This window comes from Rhea americana, unplaced genomic scaffold (assembly GCF_003343005.1).
Source record: "Rhea americana isolate MKP2758 unplaced genomic scaffold, rheAme1 scaffold_1, whole genome shotgun sequence".
NCBI lineage: Eukaryota > Metazoa > Chordata > Aves > Rheiformes > Rheidae > Rhea > Rhea americana.
The window spans coordinates 5,000,323-5,017,330 of NW_028185038.1; the positions used below are offsets into that span (position 1 = coordinate 5,000,323).

At 43.0% G+C, this 17,008-nt stretch overlaps 1 protein-coding gene across 1 annotated transcript; it reads left to right on the forward strand.

Moving 5' to 3' along the window:
• Nucleotides 1–205: 205 nt before the first annotated feature.
• On the forward strand, nucleotides 206–13,979 carry SLC26A3 (solute carrier family 26 member 3). Its single transcript, XM_085325940.1, has 20 exons — nucleotides 206–336; nucleotides 761–900; nucleotides 1,005–1,115; nucleotides 1,203–1,360; nucleotides 2,076–2,240; nucleotides 2,948–3,100; nucleotides 3,441–3,523; nucleotides 5,071–5,218; nucleotides 5,343–5,456; nucleotides 5,567–5,644; nucleotides 6,473–6,568; nucleotides 7,105–7,211; nucleotides 8,220–8,289; nucleotides 8,378–8,470; nucleotides 9,813–9,908; nucleotides 10,611–10,844; nucleotides 11,764–11,818; nucleotides 12,675–12,820; nucleotides 13,382–13,447; nucleotides 13,956–13,979. The coding sequence occupies exons 1-20, from the start codon at nucleotides 206–208 to the stop codon at nucleotides 13,977–13,979; spliced, it is 2,268 nt and encodes a 755-aa protein (XP_085182066.1).
• Nucleotides 13,980–17,008: the final 3,029 nt, after the last annotated feature.

Genomic DNA, 17,008 nt, shown 5'->3' on the forward strand with positions numbered 1-17,008 from the left:
GTGAAGCGGGTGTCCCTCAACCTGCTGTCTTTTGATCTGCAAAGGTGGTAATGCTCAGCTGGTCRTTCGCTCATCTATGTTATAGTTATCCACCTCACAGTACCTAAGGAGCTGACTGTGTTCTTCATTACAGGTTTCTAAGTGACTAACAGCAAAGAGAATCACATCACAAGAATYGCCATCCTTATCCAGCATTTCAGAGGAAATGGTTGAGCCTGTAGGTAACCACTATGTTGTAGCCAGACCTGTATACTCACAGAAATTATTTGAGGAAGAGCATGAGAAACTGCATAGATACCATAAAACATTTTGGGATCACCTAAAATTATATTTTCGGTAAGGAGAGTTCTTTTTTTATAATTTGGATATAAGAAACAACCTGAACAGCAACCCTCAGATAGCATTAATTTTCCTCTGACAACTTCCATGTCAGATTCCAACAAAGCAAATGGAAACTCATTAACCAAACACAAAGTCAGATTTTTCCAAAGGTTTTTAGACACTATTTCCCTTAAATATCTTCCTACAGTTTTATCTCAACCAACTTGTCTTTTCCTGGGCACTTGAAGCACCCCTCGCTCAGAGCACAGCTAGAGCGAGTTGCTCAGGGCCTTCTACAGGCAAGATGTTGACTTCTGGCAGTCTGTATCTGAATCCTCCTCCCTTCGTTTCACCTATGAAGACTGGGAGCGCACACTGACGGGCTATGGACCAGACGAGGCGTTCATTAACAGAGCTGTGGCCTGTTGTATCTTTACAGCTGTTCCACAGAAAGGGTCAAAAAAGTCACCTTGCGTTTGTTGCCAATTCTCTCCTGGCTGCCAGCGTACCGCTTCAAGGAATGGATCCTGGGYGACATCATCTCTGGCATCAACACAGGGCTCGTGTCCATCCTGCAAGGTACTTTCAGGAAACATGTGCACAACCTGTTAGGTCAGATTGAGGGTATAACTGACTTCAGCCTATAACTTATCCATCCTTTCCTCGTGTCTTTGTTGTTACAGGTCTCGCGTTTGCTCTGCTGGTAAATGTCCCCCCTAGCTATGGACTCTATGCAGCATTCTTCCCGGCCATAGTCTATTTTATCTTTGGCACATCCAGACATATCTCAGTGGGTAAGTTCAGGCACACTGGAACCTTGTAGCTGATGGAAAATGTTAGCCCTTCAAACGCTAACAAGGGAATGCCTTGATGCTAACCAGGTCCCTTCCCTGTCCTGAGCCTGATGGTGGGAGGCGCCGTGGTGAGACTGATCCCAGATGACTTTGCTATAAATGGCACTGTGGTGAATATTTCCAAACTAAATGAAGAGAGGGTGCTAGTAGCTGCATCTGTAACCTTCCTGTCTGGGATTTTGCAGGTTAGTGTCTGCCTKCACGTGAGTTCATGTAGGCACCTACCCAAATAGCTGGGTCGCAATTGCCCTTCCCTGCCTGTTTTACTTTCCACCGGTGTAGTCACAGAAGTCAAACTCCTCCCRTTCCCACATGACTGACTTTGGTCCATTGACTAGGAGGTATTGATCCACTTCCAGCGGCTCCCCACTGCTTCATCCTATAAAATCACTGGTTTTGCCCAGGCCAGAGCCTGCTGCAGGTGCACACCACTCGCAGCAAAACACCTTTTGTTAGATGGCAAAAAGTAGCTGGGAGAGTGAGTGATACAGACACACAGAGGGGGGATGAAGGCTCTATTTCACATTAATGAAGTATTTGGATTTGTCTTTGCAGAAAAAAATACGTTCCTYCTTGTGTAATGATTTCTAGCATTTGTTTTTATATCATGAAGCACTTGTACTGAAAACCGTAAGAGTAAGGACATTTATTTGAGCTCCAAAATAAAATGAATAGCTTTTTAACTCCTCAAGCAATGACTTCTCTGTCCRCTGTTGCTAAGTCCTGACTTTATTKCAAGACTGGTAATGGTCAGTATTTTCCTTAATCCCTGGGTATATGGGATTAGGTGAAAATCTTTGTTTCCACTAAATATTACAAGAGTTGCAGGTTCTCTTTGTTGCAGAGAATGCTTAAAAATACAAATGAATCTCACTAACATCTGGTCTTTTTGCATTTCAGTTGCTCATGGGAATTTTACAGCTYGGATTCGTAGTTATTTATTTATCACAGCCATTAATCAGTGGTTTCACAACTGCTGCAGCTATCCATGTTTTGGTATCTCAGCTGAAATTCATGTTTCAACTAAGTGTCCCTGGATTTAATAAACCATTTGGCATCATCTATGTAAGTATTAAGTRTTCAGTATTTGCTAATGTTACTGAAACCTATGGTGTATACCTGACAGCATACTACAAGGCAGTAATAACAGATCTTAGCATAAACCAGCCAAGCAGGAGGAAACACAAGACAAAAATGCAGAAAGATATGTTATTAGTATATGACWGTAATATTTTAAACTTATTCTAGCTAGTACCTAGCTAGGCTAATTATACAATATTTTATATTATATGTTAGCATATTTTAAGAACACATTCAGGTTTACCACAAGCACTTTTCATTTTTATGGGACTGATGTTATAAGACTGATATRTAAGCTGGATATGACTCCATGAGGCATGCAGGATGAGGAAAGAAGGAAGCAGGAAGAAAGGAAGGAAAGGTTGGAGGGAGGGACTCGTTCAGTAATCCCCATCTCTCACAGGTCCTGTCCTAGCACACTCCTCCTGGCACGGTAGGCAGAGGAAATCCAGTTCACTCCTCATGTCATTCACGGCACGGACATAAATGGGGGAGTCGGGAGTCATTGGAAATGGTTTCTCATGGATGCTGTCACTGTTTGGATAAATACACGTGTGCCTTCACGGGGGCATAAATCCCAGCCACCGTGGTCCTTACAGCCGTTTAGGCACAGGCCTCCCTGGAAAGAGTAATGCTACCACGTCAAGGCACCGCTGTTACAAGGCGCCCTATGTTTCTCCCTGCTTTTGCAGACTCTGGAAAGCGTGTTCAGTCAAATCACTAAAACAAACATTGCCGACCTGGTCACGTCACTCATTGTCCTGCTTGTCGTGTTCGTGGTGAAGGAAATAAACGATCGATACAAAGCCAAGCTGCCAGTGCCCATCCCCATCGAGCTCCTGAYGGTAATGGCCACTTCTTGTTCGCTTTTTGCAATCACTCAATCACAATAGCAATGYGGGAAGCTCTGTTTTAAATGTTTATTTTCCTGGGCTGTGTTAAACAATAAGTTGTCCAAGTTATTCTGATATGTTCTCTGCATGTTTTATGCACGTGGAACCATTCCTAYGAGGAGGTTCAGGAATTACACCCAAGCAGCAGGCGGGTGTGCAGACTTGGGGCCCAGCTCTGCCGCTAGCAGGGAGGCTGGAGTGCATGCGGGAGGGAGAAGGAGGTGTTTGCTGAAAGTTCCTTCATCTTTTTATTTGACCGTTCCTGATAGAGGTGGTTTGTATTATCTTTCAGACAGTCTTAGCAGCACTGATATCCTATTTCGCTAAATTTGAAGAAAAATATAATGTAGCTGTCGTTGGAAAACTAGAAAAGGGGTAAGTGCTTTGCTGTATAGTTTACCAGCCGAGCAAAATGTTCTTTCCTGTTTGTCAGTGCTGAATCATTTTGGTTTGTCTTTCTATTAAAATCTTCTGCATCCTCTTCTTTCAGAAGGCAAATAAGCCTTTTACTTCCAGCCACGTGGGAACCCATTTTCAATAGCTAAAAGTTACTTGATCGAGCACATCTTCTGTGCAATAATTTTCTTTTTTTTCGTGAACCTGATACATGAAATAACAGGATGCTTCATTTCCGAGACAGTGGTTTAGCAGTAGGTTGATTGTGCCCCCTGTGCTGAGCTAATTGCGCCCCACAGCCTCCTTTTCCCACGTGGTTGGCAGCCACCACCAGCMAGGGGAAAGCGCCATGCATGGTGCCCACCTGGTCCCCTGCTGTGGCCATCGCCCTGAGCACCTCCCAGCAGCGTCTGCCTTGGGAGGCTCCACCAGGGAGGGTTACAAGGGCAGCTAGAAGCTCGACAGGCTTTTTGAGGCTAAGCGTTATTAAAATGAAGGTGTTTAAGAGAAAACAGATCTTTGAGGAGAAAGTCGCTTTGCCCCAAAGAGTGGGGAGCATGCCACCGAGCCGTGATTGCCTTCTGCTGCTGCTTTTATGGGAGGCTTTGGGTGCCCATCGTTTTAGTGTTGTTTTCCTACTTGATTTCCTTCTCCATCTTCTTATAGTAAAGCAAAAAAGCCAAACCAACATCCCGTAAAATACCATACAGTAACTTCCCCCAGCAGTGGGGAAAACTAGGATTCATTCTGCATTTTCTGTATTATTTGATTTAGGATCTTAAACTATTATATCCAAGGGTGTCAGGATTTTGACATAAAAAATTAGTAGACACACGTTAAGACAAAGAGGAAGGGAGACAATACTAGGACAGCAGACGGCAGCGATCTACTGAGGTATCCCAATTGCTTCAGCACTGATCGCTAGGAAGCAGCAGTGAAGGAAGCTGGCAGAGGAACAGCTGTTTTTGCCTGAGAGCCTCTGTTCTTCAGATTTCAGTTTAGAGTATGTGGGGGGGAAGGCCCAGTGAAGAATTCWTTCTAGGATCCTCAAAAGCCCCTGATCAAAGGAGCAGGAAGCCTAGCAGCTAGCCTTACAGACTAACAGGACTTAGTAAATATTCATTTAGGCATCCAAAGCACTACACTGAACCATGCAGGGATTTTTTCTGTTCCTATCCAGTGAAATCCTTCCTTGAACACACTACTTGTGCAAGAGCCTCAGCACTATGCCAGACCCTAAATCAATGCATAATTAGAAAGCAGATCTTTGCATGCACCTTAGACAAAATAAACTGTGGCTGGTCCTGGCCAAGTAAATTAGAACTTGCTGAGACACAAACTGAGCTGAATACAGAAGAACAGAGAATTCCTGTCCCAGTCAAGGTTTGTCCAAAGTTCAGGGTTCAGGTTCACAGTTACGTGTCCCATCTCTTCAAAGCACATAGTTAAGGCTGCCACCTAGCTAACTTGCTTGATAATTTGTCTCCTTAGACATATTCTTACAGAGCAGGGGTTTTGTCTTTCAGATTTCAGACTCCTGTTGCACCTGATGTAAGCGTCTTCCAAAGGTGTATAGGCGACGGCTTTTCCATTGCAATTGTTGGGTTTGCAGTAGCCTTCTCCGTGGCCAAAGTGTATTCCATCAAGCATGACTATCCACTAGATGGCAACCAGGTAGGCAAATAACTCAATGCTGCGTATTAGTTCATAGGGAATAAGTCATTTTAGGAATGCTTTGCCTTGTGAATAACTGTCCTGAACTGCCTTTTAAGAACAGTCTCCTATGTTTTTATTCCAGGAACTAATTGCTTTTGGGATAGGTAATATAGTTGGAGGATCATTCAAAGGATTTGCCTCCAGTACAGCGCTGTCAAGATCAGGTGTACAGGAGAGCACGGGAGGCAAAACCCAGGTACAGAAGATAAAAGACGATAGTGGCATTTAATGTGAGAAAGCACTCTAAGCTGGCTGACCCTAAGGCCTCAGAGCACAGATTCACAGTGGAATTGTTTTCTCATGCAGATTGCTGGTATTATCTCAGCTATCATCGTCATGATTGTGATCTTGGCCATTGGGTTTCTCTTGGAGCCATTACAGAAGGTATTGACTGATTTCACCTAGCGCTTCTTCCTGCTCACCAAAGAAAGAGCTGCTGCAGGAAGAGTCAGCAGGAGGTTTTATAGACCCCAGTGGAGCAGAGCAGTATTTTGCAAAATCCAGGGTTTTTTTCTCAGATGATGGCAGAGAGGATCATAGATGTGAATTTGACTATACACAGAGAGAGAAGCGGTCAGCTGCTTCTTCGCTGAGTCTCCCTGTGCAGGGATGAGATAACCCATAGCTCACAGGATACAATAGGAAATGACACTTCAACAGGTGTCCAGGTCATCTTGTGCAGAGGAAAGGTATGCAGGAATCGTTCCTACTTAAACCCCACAGTTCCACTCTGTTATAGCAATTACTGTACAATGCTATCGGATTTTGTTGGCGATGTTCTGTGAGAAGGACATGAAGCACTTCTCTACTTTTCCCCAGAAGGACACTGCACTAAAGTTTAAATTAGGGCCTTTATTTCCAGATGAGTGACAGTGAGGAAGGTGAAGGCAGCCAGGAGCAGCTGTTACTGATCTCAGTTCAGACCTTCAAAGGGAACACAGGTGCCCAAACATCCAAACATCACAGCACCAGCTTTTAGGTGCCAAAAATAAGCAGGACTTACAGCCATGAGTCAGGTCCCATGCTGCGCTCTGGCTAGGGAGATTCCTGTGCGATGGAAAGGTGCATCCTGACTAGTAGCAGCGATGCACCTGGAGGAGCTGCCCAACCTTTCAGTTGCGCTTTGATGCTATTTGTATGCTCTTTTAAGTCTTAACATTCAACATATGCTTTGCTTGTTTTACAATGCAACATTTTGGTCTTTGTTAACAGTCAGTCCTTGCGTCTTTGGCTCTTGGCAACTTAAAGGGAATGCTCATGCAGTTCAAGGAAATAGGCATCTTATGGAGAAAAGACAAGCATGACTGTGTAAGTAAGTGGAGTCCCGCGCATGTTCAGGAATGAAACACTACAGAAAAATCATTTATTTTACAAATCCCCTTTATTTTTATGCCTCCCTTTAGTTTATCTTTATTTTTATACCTGCCTTACTTCACCAAATGGAAATTACAACAGTAGCTTGCCTTTTTCATTCTTACACTTCTTTTTTATGTTTTGCATTTTGTTCTACCTGTTTTCAGTCAATTCTCTCTGCTAACTTCTCTTTTCTACATTAATTTACATCAATTTCATCAAAATATGACTCATTATTTGAAGTCAAATGCCAAAAAAAAGATTGTGTAACATGTCTAAATAACTAATGCATGGGCTACACACTCCCTTTCATACACTCATGTAGCTCCCACGATGGAAAAAATAGCAAACATGAAACCACTTACCAAAGGGATAAGGACAGCCATTTCAGAGCCGAGATATCAGTTCAGATGTTCCTGCTCCCACTCTGGGCTCATGATACAAGTCCATAACCTGTGGGTAACCTTGGACCGCTTCTCTGCTCGTTGCAGGCCATATGGGTGGTGACGTTTTTGGCCGCCGTCTTCCTTGGCCTGGACATCGGGCTGGCGGTTGCCGTGGCCTTCCAGCTTTTGACTGTGATCATCCGCTCCCAGATGTGAGTACCTGCTGAATGGGACAATAAAATACCTCTGGGCCTCAGGGTATAAATAATCTCCCCTCAGAAAGTGAAGGCTAGAGTCACATGCCTTGGTCTGTCAAGCAACAGTATATTAAAAATCAATTTTGCATCTGAAGACTTGAATGTAAGACTCCCCTTCAGCCCAGCAGCAAGCTCCTTGGTTTCCCATGGGGTAAGCAGGGTGCTGCTGGAGGGCTGTGCTAAGCCCCTTGGCAAGCTGAATCRGGGTAGGGACTCAGGCTGCCGTGGGGCTCCCTAGCAGGGTTGTTGCATGTCTGAGAAGTACCATTCCCATCTTCACTCACTGGGTGCTGCAAAYTGCAGCAAAATTGACATTGCAATCTCTGAAAGAAACTGGGCAGAGGTATTTAGGAGTAAAGAAATGTCCCTAGCTGCATGCATGCTAAATACCCCCCAAAATAGGTAAGTTTGTGAGAAGAAGAGGGTATTAATATTGGTTCCTGTGGTGTGACTCTGCGTACAAAGCCAGGTTAGGGAGGGCTGCTGGACAGGGCAAATGCTCGCCTGGGAGGTCTCATACACAGGCAGGCACAACAATCCGGCACCGCATGGGGCTGCACTAACTACAGCAACTACTATTCCTGCATCAGCTCACATGAATAACTGCTTACTAGCTTGGGGAAACAGCTAACTCACAATAAGACATCAAATCAAAATCAGACAACAGCATCAAAACCAAACAGCGCTGCTTGCTGTCACCATTCTCACATTTGAGTGAAATCTTCCTCAAGACGCAGCCAGAGATGTTAATGTCTTAAATCATTCACCAAGCTGTTTCAGCTTTGCAAAAGAAGGGTTTCATGCCACTGTCATTATACCTGCTGCTCATATGGAGGTCATTTTATCCAATCCTTGAACCACAAGGCAATCAAGCAGCAAACTATAGGTTTYACCATGATCCCCACTGTCCAGTCCACCAGGTTGCAGTAGGAGGTACAAATAACTTTGTATGTTTGTTTACAGTCCAAGCTGCACCGTTCTGGCTAACGTTGGAAGAAGTGACATCTACAGAAACAGGAAGGATTACACTGATGTGAGAAATTTCTTATTTCTTTCATTATTTGCTGCATTTGTGTTTCTGTAATAGATGGCGTTAGTGATACTGTTGCTTCATTATACAGATCTATGAGCCAGAGGGAGTGAAGATTTTCAGATGCTCATCTCCTATCTTCTTTGCTAATGCTGAATTCTTCAAAGAGAAGCTCATCACTGCTGTAAGTGTTTGTCGCTTGTTTTAAATAGATGAATTGCATTATGTATTAAAGGTGAATGCAATTCCCAATAATTAGCATGTAGGCAGTCTATTCACAGTTCAAAGATTTCTGTGCATTATTCAAATATTAATTTTCTACTCCTGCAGTCCTATATGTGCACACATACCTCTGAGAAACAGAACAGCCTGACTKGTGCTGAATTTATACCATAACAATGTATACACGTATTTCAAAGTGCTTTAGAAAAAAAGTACCATGGGCACAGAGAGATTATTGCGCATTGACATATAAAAGGATATTATTGCATTATCATTTATATTATTTATATCCAGTAAATGTTACATTTACTTGCCCCAAAGATCTTAATCTCAACAGGCAGAAGAAGAGCTGAATGGAATCATGTTACGAAGGAGATCTCGTTTTTTTCTGTGCCACCTGGGCAATGGCAGCATGTTGCTCTGTAGCTAGCACAGGAGGCCAGGCTCCTCCATCCCTCAGCAGACCAGAGAAGACCTCTCCAGCCAGGCTGTTTGAATTGAACTCATATCAATAATCTCCCTTTCCTTCCACACTGAGGATTTCAGAATATTTGCAGGAATTTAGTGGGTTTTTATCCTTATTAGTCTCATCTAATTTTGTTAAAACTGGCTAACAAATTCAAGACACTCACGCAGACAGCATGATTACTTTTGTTTTTCTTCTTCAAGAAAARAAAACAATGTCTATATGACATTGGGTCACATAAAGCATGAACCCTGCCCATATGACTGGAAAGAAAAGCCATGTGAGATGCTGCAAAACCCTACTGTTACTGGGGTTTTGCCCTGGACCTTTTAATGTCGCAGAGAGGCCCCATCACAGGCATGAGGCACCACAGACACAGACCAAAGATGCAGCCCAGTCACCAGCCTAGTCCCAGTTCCAGTTTCACCAGTGCTCTCTCCTCGGCTTGCAGCCTTGTATGCATAGGGACATGGTGGCACCATGTCCTCTTGGCAGGACAAGGGAATGGCAGACGGTTGTGCTCTGTAAAGACGGAGAAAAGCCGGGGAGGGCCATAGTGAGCAGCTGCACAAGGGGCTCTGTTTCAAAGTAAAACAGCTCCAAAATGCATTTCTAAATTATAAACACCATAGATCTAAAGGTAGTAAAGAAATACAAAGAAATATCTTTCTTAGAAAAGCTCTATGCACTGTAATGAATCCAGCTAAGGATATTGATTGATTTATTTTTGCTTGCGTCTGGTTTTCTAGTGTTTCTAGACTGAACATCATGCTTTTCCGATATGGTACTGGAATTTTTGGCTAAACCTGAAGAATTATTCCCAGTCCTGTTTCTGCAGGTCGGCTTCAACCCATTGAGAGTCTTGAGGAAACGCAATAAAGCTCTGAGGAAAATCAGAAAGATGCTGAAGAAAGGAGAGCTGCAAGTGACACCTGTAAGTAAATCAACTCCACTAAATGCAGATAGGTTGGGAGTAAACTGGGCAAGACCCCAGGAATTAAGCAATGAGCTCTCTAGCTTGTAGTGACTGAAAAGCACCTCTCAGCCTCCTCCTGCCATGTCCTAATTCAATATGCTGTCCTCAGATTGCCACCTCATGACCTAAATGCAAGTTTCAAAAATAAGATTTTACATGGGCTCACAGTTAGAGACCCATAGCCATACCACAGGCAGCACTTGCGTGTCTCCAGTGGACTTTTTTACTTGGCTTCAGCTGACAGGATCAGATCACGCAGAGGYAATGTTCATGCTGGATTAATGAAAAGATAAAGTTGATTCCCTCTCAGTCCAAATCCTTCATGCTTTTTGTTGACTTATTCCAAAGCCACTGAATCAAAGGGTATCTGACCATTGACTTTGGGAATAATATATCCTTGTGGAACAAAAAACGCAATGATCAATTGATTATGATGACGATTAAATGATTAATGAGAGGAATGCCGACATTTCCAAACTCCTCCAGACCGGGAGGAGGCAGAACTTTCTCTAGTGTAAAGAGCAGGTAGCTCCTGCTCCATCTTAGGCATAYACAAGCTTCACATTGCTGTGACTCTCACCCCGGTTTAAGATGCACTCTCTCCCCTGGGCAGGTCTTAAACAGCAGCACTGACTGTGCCACTTTCCTCCTTTGACACAGAAAGGCTTGGTCTGCATGGCTAACTACACACATGAGTCTGATGAAGAATTAGACAACAACAGGATAGAGGAACTGGACCAGCCCACCGACCTGACGGACTTGCCTGTTAAGATAGACTGGAGTGCTGACTTCCCTCCCACCATCTCTGTGCCCAGAGTGGACATCCACAGCATCATTCTGGATTTCTCAGCAGTGTCCTTCCTCGATGTTTCTGCTATGAGGATCCTCCAAAAGGTAATTCTAATTCATGAGGCAGACAGATAGTGAACATTTAAAAAGAAAAGTATTTGAGAGTAATGAGCTTCTTAAAGGTGTTTCTATATGGACTGGAAAATCAGTGGCAACCTTTCAGTTATTGTTAATTCTAATATACATTTTCCATGGAAAATGTTTAAGATATAAGGATATAATACTGCCTAAATATAGTATTTTTATATTTTTTATATATATATATAGTATTTATATATATATATATAATCATAGGATCTAATCTAAATGTTGCTTGGAGTTAGAGCATCATTGCTAGCTCTGGTAACCTTTCTTCAACTAGCAACATTCTGTGAAGCTTTACAGAAATGTACATATGAAATATGGCTCTAATRGTAGGGTTGGGGGTTAGAACACTGGAGTTTCATTTCTGCTCCTGCTGTCACTTTCCAGGGCAACCTTGAACAAAGAAATAAGGATAATATTTTCAAGCAGTGGTAGCTACAATTAAATATTAAAACCCCAAATTAGGTGCGTGAACCTATTTCCATAGGAACTAAGCATCCACTACATATGGTGGAAGCTAGTTCTGCTTGAACTTCTGGCTAGAAAAATCTCTCCAGAACCTTCTGGAGTCTCAATTTCATCGTGCGTAAAGTAGGTGCAATAAAGCCATACAATTTATGAGAGATCCTTTTTTCACTGTGTGCTAAATGTATTTCATACTGCCCCTTTTCAAAAAGATCAGTCACCCCTGCCTGCAGCCATATGAAGAGACCATTCTGGCKTTAGGTGCAGCAGGGGCTGGATTTAGAGCTTTTCACCATTGTTCAAAATGTGATCGATATCTTAAATTTGCCTGAATATCTGCTGCAGCTAACCACTGTAATGGCTGTTAATAGGAAAAATATCAGTAACCAAATACTGCCTGTTTTCTGTTCAACAGACTTTGAAAGAATTTTTCTGGATTGACGTAGATACTTATATCGTGGGGGCCCATGGTGAGTTCTTGGGTTTCTGTTAGTCTCTATTTAGCTCTGCCTCATCTCGCTGCCTTCCTCATCCACCCCAGGGCATTCCAGTTGCAGTCCAAACCTGTGCACATAATGAAGCAGTCCTGGAGACAACCCCTGTGCTGACTGTGCCAGAAAGCCACATGCCAGACTACACAATCTTGAAATGAGATGGACATTTTAAATGTGGTGACCAAGAGCAGGACAAGCAGAAAGGGAACTAAGACCTGTAACTCCAACATCCTCCAAGCTTTTTTCGCTCTGGTTTCCTCCTTTACAGCTCTCTCCCTCTTCCCATCTGTTATGTCCTGCTGTGTCCTGCTATTTCTCTGCCTCTCTTATCACTCTGTCCCCACAAAAGCAAGTGCCCAGTCCTGCAAGAGTGAAGGGCTGTGCTGTCCTGGGTCTCTTCTGGTGGCTGCTACATCCAAACCTTCAGCTAAGGGGGAAAAAAACAGGTGACCACAGCTCCAGCTGAGAGGATTCATGATCTATCTCATGCCACCCACAGTGGCCTGTGACAGTTGTGTGTGAAGGTGCATTTTGCCTACAGCTGCCCAGTCTGTGCCTCCCAGCTGTGGGCAACAAGAAGCCACTATTGCATGGCCTAGGTTGGCATCAAAAAAAGAGATGGGGCTCAAAGTCTCTCCTGCCTGGGGCAGCACTGATAGAAGTTTATATCCCACCCTCTCCATATCAATAAACAGGAACCCATCTGTGATAATAAACAAAATAGTGCACCTAACCAGAATTCCTGTGTGTTCACTCAGTGGTCATGCTAAGATATATCATTTCTTCAGTTTTAAGATAAACCACTTTGTATTTCGGTTTTGTTCCCCTGCAGAGGGTTTCCTGGACAAACTGGAGAGAAGCACGTTTTTTGATGAGGAGATTAAGCCATCTATGTTTTTTCTCACCATTCATGATGCAGTTTTACATATTTTACTGAAGAAGGACATAGCCAGCTCACCGAAATTAAAGACCACTGAGGTAACACTACAGTTTTCATCTTTTGCTACATTACATTAGGTCATTTGTTTAGCTTAGTGGTAACCAACAGTGATCTGCATATCTAGCCATATCCACTCTGTAGTGTCTAAATTCAAGCAGTAATGATCAGAATCTAGCTGGTCTCCAACAGATTTGGAGAGTAACCATGGCCCTTGGCCAGGTGCCTAGCAAACTACTACTTTAGCTCACCGGGAGGGGTGAATAACCTGGAGATGGGCCTCGCGGGGGATTTCGCTTGAAGCCACCTCTTTGGGAACGTGGGTGAGGAGGTGGATCTGGCCAAGGCAGGGTACTTTGAAGCAGTATCTRATTTTAGATACTTTGAATCAGGATCTAATCCTACCTAGTTAAACTGGCCCAGYTTTTCTGCCCTGACTCAGAGATCTCGCAGGGGAGCACAAAGGGTTGGCAAGTGAGAGCAGCTTCCTTCCCTCCAGGCTGGCTCCTTTGATGCAAAAAAAAAAAAGGTAAAAGAAAAGGAAAAAAAGAAAAGAAGAAACATCCCATTTTCTAACCCAAAACTTCTTGTGTTCACCGCAGGAGAAGGGTAGCAACAACCATTGCATTATCAGTACCAGCAGAGGATTACGCAGCCGGGAGCACTCGGTAAGGCTCGTGTTTCCAGCAGCAGCTCTCCAGCCCCAGACCTCTGGGAAATGCAGTCCCCAAAAGCTGCTYGCAAGAGGCTATCCCTGGCGTTGCCTGCTGGCAGCACACGGATGATCCGCAGAGGGAGGTTGGGTGAAGGCCATTTCACGGGGCTCCTGCTAGGTGCTCACAAGCCTCTGGTAGCGTGTTCACAGGGCAAAGAACTTCAGCATTACTCCCGTTCACCCAAACATTGCAGGCAGAAGGGGGGCTTGGTGGAGGGATAAGAAGGSTAGCTTTTGGCTGCTTTCTGGTAACAAAAAGAAAAGCAGGATCTGGAATATGGCAGCCACATAAAGAAAAAAATGGGTTGAATATTATACAGAAATGTAGAATGTTAGACGAAGGCCTTCCCAAAAGCCTTCCTACTTTGAAATAGCAAATTCTCATATATCGCTCACTAGAGAGCACATACCYTGGTTATTCCTTACTCAAAATGACATGTATTTCTACGTCCTTCCTACAGATTCCAACAGAAACAAAATTTTAGACTGAATATTCCAAATTCTGTATCATCCAACAACACAGCGTCACTTAACAGAAGGTGAATACAGATACAGTAATGCATGAAGACTGATGGATACTTTCATAAACCTTACGAAGGMTTTGCTATATAAGATTATGTTCCAAATTTGGAATGAACTTGTTAGTATTTGTGTATGTGTATATATAAAGCGAGATGTATTTATGTACATACATTGAGGCTAAAATCACATGGATTTTCTTATTTCATACTTCGCTGACAACCTMCTCACACAGTTGAAAAAGCAAGTAATGTTAATCCTATTTGCATGTGTTTGTACATAGACCTATATTATTCTGACAGTCTGTAGAGAACTTGTACAGCTACTAGAGAACATATAAATATTTTAAATTTTGTAATTTATATCATGTAGTCTAATAGTTGGGAGTGATAGTTTATCTTCAACTTGTGTATAATTTATATAAAGTTGTTTTTAAGGCTTGTAAGATACCTAATAGACTGAGTCATTAGACTCATCAGCTCACTACCGTGAGCACGGTGTGCTTAGAGATTTAATGTCTGCTGTAGAACATGAAGATAGTTCAGTAAAGATTTACAGCATTTCCAGGTCCAAACACACTTTTTGGTTTAGTTTGGGTTGATACAAATATGACAGGACATAGAACACACATATTTATACTGAAATATTAAATAATGATTTTAGTAACTCTGTGGGTCTTGCAATATTTGTGAATATACTAGCGTGGTAGCTCACAAGCAGTCTGGTTTCTCGCTATACTACAAAATTTTACAGTGATTYGAAAACTGAAAGGAAGAAAGGAATGACAATTCAACTTTGTTCAGGTGCATTTGGATACCAAGAACAGTTCCAATGAATCCCCCGGTGAATCAGCCTTCCTGTCTGCACTATTGATCTACATCGCTTTAGTTAATAGTGGCAAAGAGCTTAAGATAGTCACTAACAAATTGCAGCCTGAAATCTAGGTAGGGAATGTGGCAGTTTTCTTTCTGAAAGCTTTGCATCTCCCTGTTTGCATGACAGGCAGCCCCAATACGTGTATCAGCCAGCAAGCAGACTGGCACCCCAGCCCCGGGGCCCAGCTCAGGAGGAGCCGTGAGCGCAGAGCTGCCGGGARGCAGGCTGAGTTTCCCAGGTCTCTTGGACGTACGTTGAAAGGACTTTAAGCTAAAAGAGTCCATTCTGACTTTCCAGTCTGCATAACCCAGATGCACAACTGCCTTCAGTTAACACCTCCTTCAATGACTTTCAAGTTGAAGCTAAACTATAGCACATCTTTTAGAGAGGGGAAAAAAAAACAAAAAAATCTTCTAATTTAAATGTGGCCGGTGCTGGAGATATAAAAATCTTCAATGGAGAGGAAAAAGAAACCATCCTGGAATCTGAAAGAAATGACAGTGAAATCACAAAAGTATTTTATTTTTTAAGTTTAGGTCTGACTTCCAGCCAAGTCAGGGGTGATGAGACCAGTGCATTTGTGCATTAAATACTAGTGTATTATTTAAGATACGGTAAAGGGAAGAAGTAAGAGTTCTGGATAACCAAGAACCATGATCTTTTTCTTGGCAGTCTACAAGACTCTAAAACAAATTTTGGAGAAAATTGGACAGAAGTAAGTGGAGAGAAATGCAGACTGATTTTATTAAAGGTACATATACACACGCCAAATTCACCTGGTGAATCTGAAGGGGAAGTACCAGGTTGAGTGGAAGACTGATCTGTTAAATATTTTCATTAATTATTTTTGTTATAAAAATCTGGAGTGATCTGGTGAAAACTGCCAATGACATCAAGCTAGAAGATAATGTTAAAATGGGGAAGCTTTGAATACAGGAAAAAAAAAAAAAAAGGTGACCTTGAAGTCTGAGATAAAATAAATTCAGTGTTTGGAAAATACATCCATACACTTGCAGATGAATAACAAACTGCAGTTCCGTGGTAGATGATCATTAGCCTGAAATGTTGGGGGAGGGAAGGCCTTGGGTGATAATTACAGTAAGCTGTTATACACCACCTACTACAGACACCAAATGGAGAGGAGGCAGCTGTACTTGCCCACTGCCTTTTTGAACTTGCCCCAGCTCTCATGCTGCTGAAGTCAGATATGTATAACATCCTCCCAGTACAACCAGAATGTCGCTGAGCTGCCTACCTGATGTAGCCTTGGGGAAAGAAAAAAAAAACAAAAAAAACAACAACAAAAAAAAGAATGGATTGTGTCAGAAGTGATTTTTCCAGAAGAAGGAGAAAGATATTAGCACTATTATATGATGTGCAGATGAGATCTCACTTGAAATACTCTGAAATTCAGTACTGAGCCCTCATGTTCAAGAAAGATGAAGTCATAGTGAAACTAATGGGAAATGCTATGAGGATGTTTGCAGAATGGAGAGTCTGTATTCAAGAGTTGACAAAAAGAGATATAGATACATCAGGGATTTAACCCGGGGAGAAGAAAAGTCAGAGTATGTAGAGATGCTGYGAGGAAGGCTAAGGCCCAGCTGGAATTGAGTCTGGCAAGGGATGTCAAGGACAACAGGAAGGGCTTCTTCAAATACATCAGCAGCAAGAGGAGGACTAGGGAAAATGTGGGCCCGCTCCTGAATGGGGCAGGGGCCCTGGTGACAAGGGATACAGAGAAGGCAGAATTACTGAATGCCTTCTTTGCTTCGCTCTTCAGTGCTAAGGGCAGCCCYCAKGAATCCTGTAGACTGGACATGAGGAAGAAAGTCCAGAGAAGGGAAGACTTTCCTTTCATTGAGGAGGACAGGATTAGAGACCTTCTGGGCAGGCTAGACATCCACAAATCCATGGGCCCARATGGGATRCACMCACRGGTACTGAGGGAGCTGGCRGATGTTGTTGCCAGGCTGCTCTCCACCATCTTTGAAAGGTCATGGAGAACTGGAGAGGTGCCTGAGGACTGGACGAAAGCATTGTCACTGCAGCCTTCAAAAAGGGCAAGAAGGAGGACCCAGGGAACTACAGACSGGTCAGCCTCACCTCCATCCCTGGA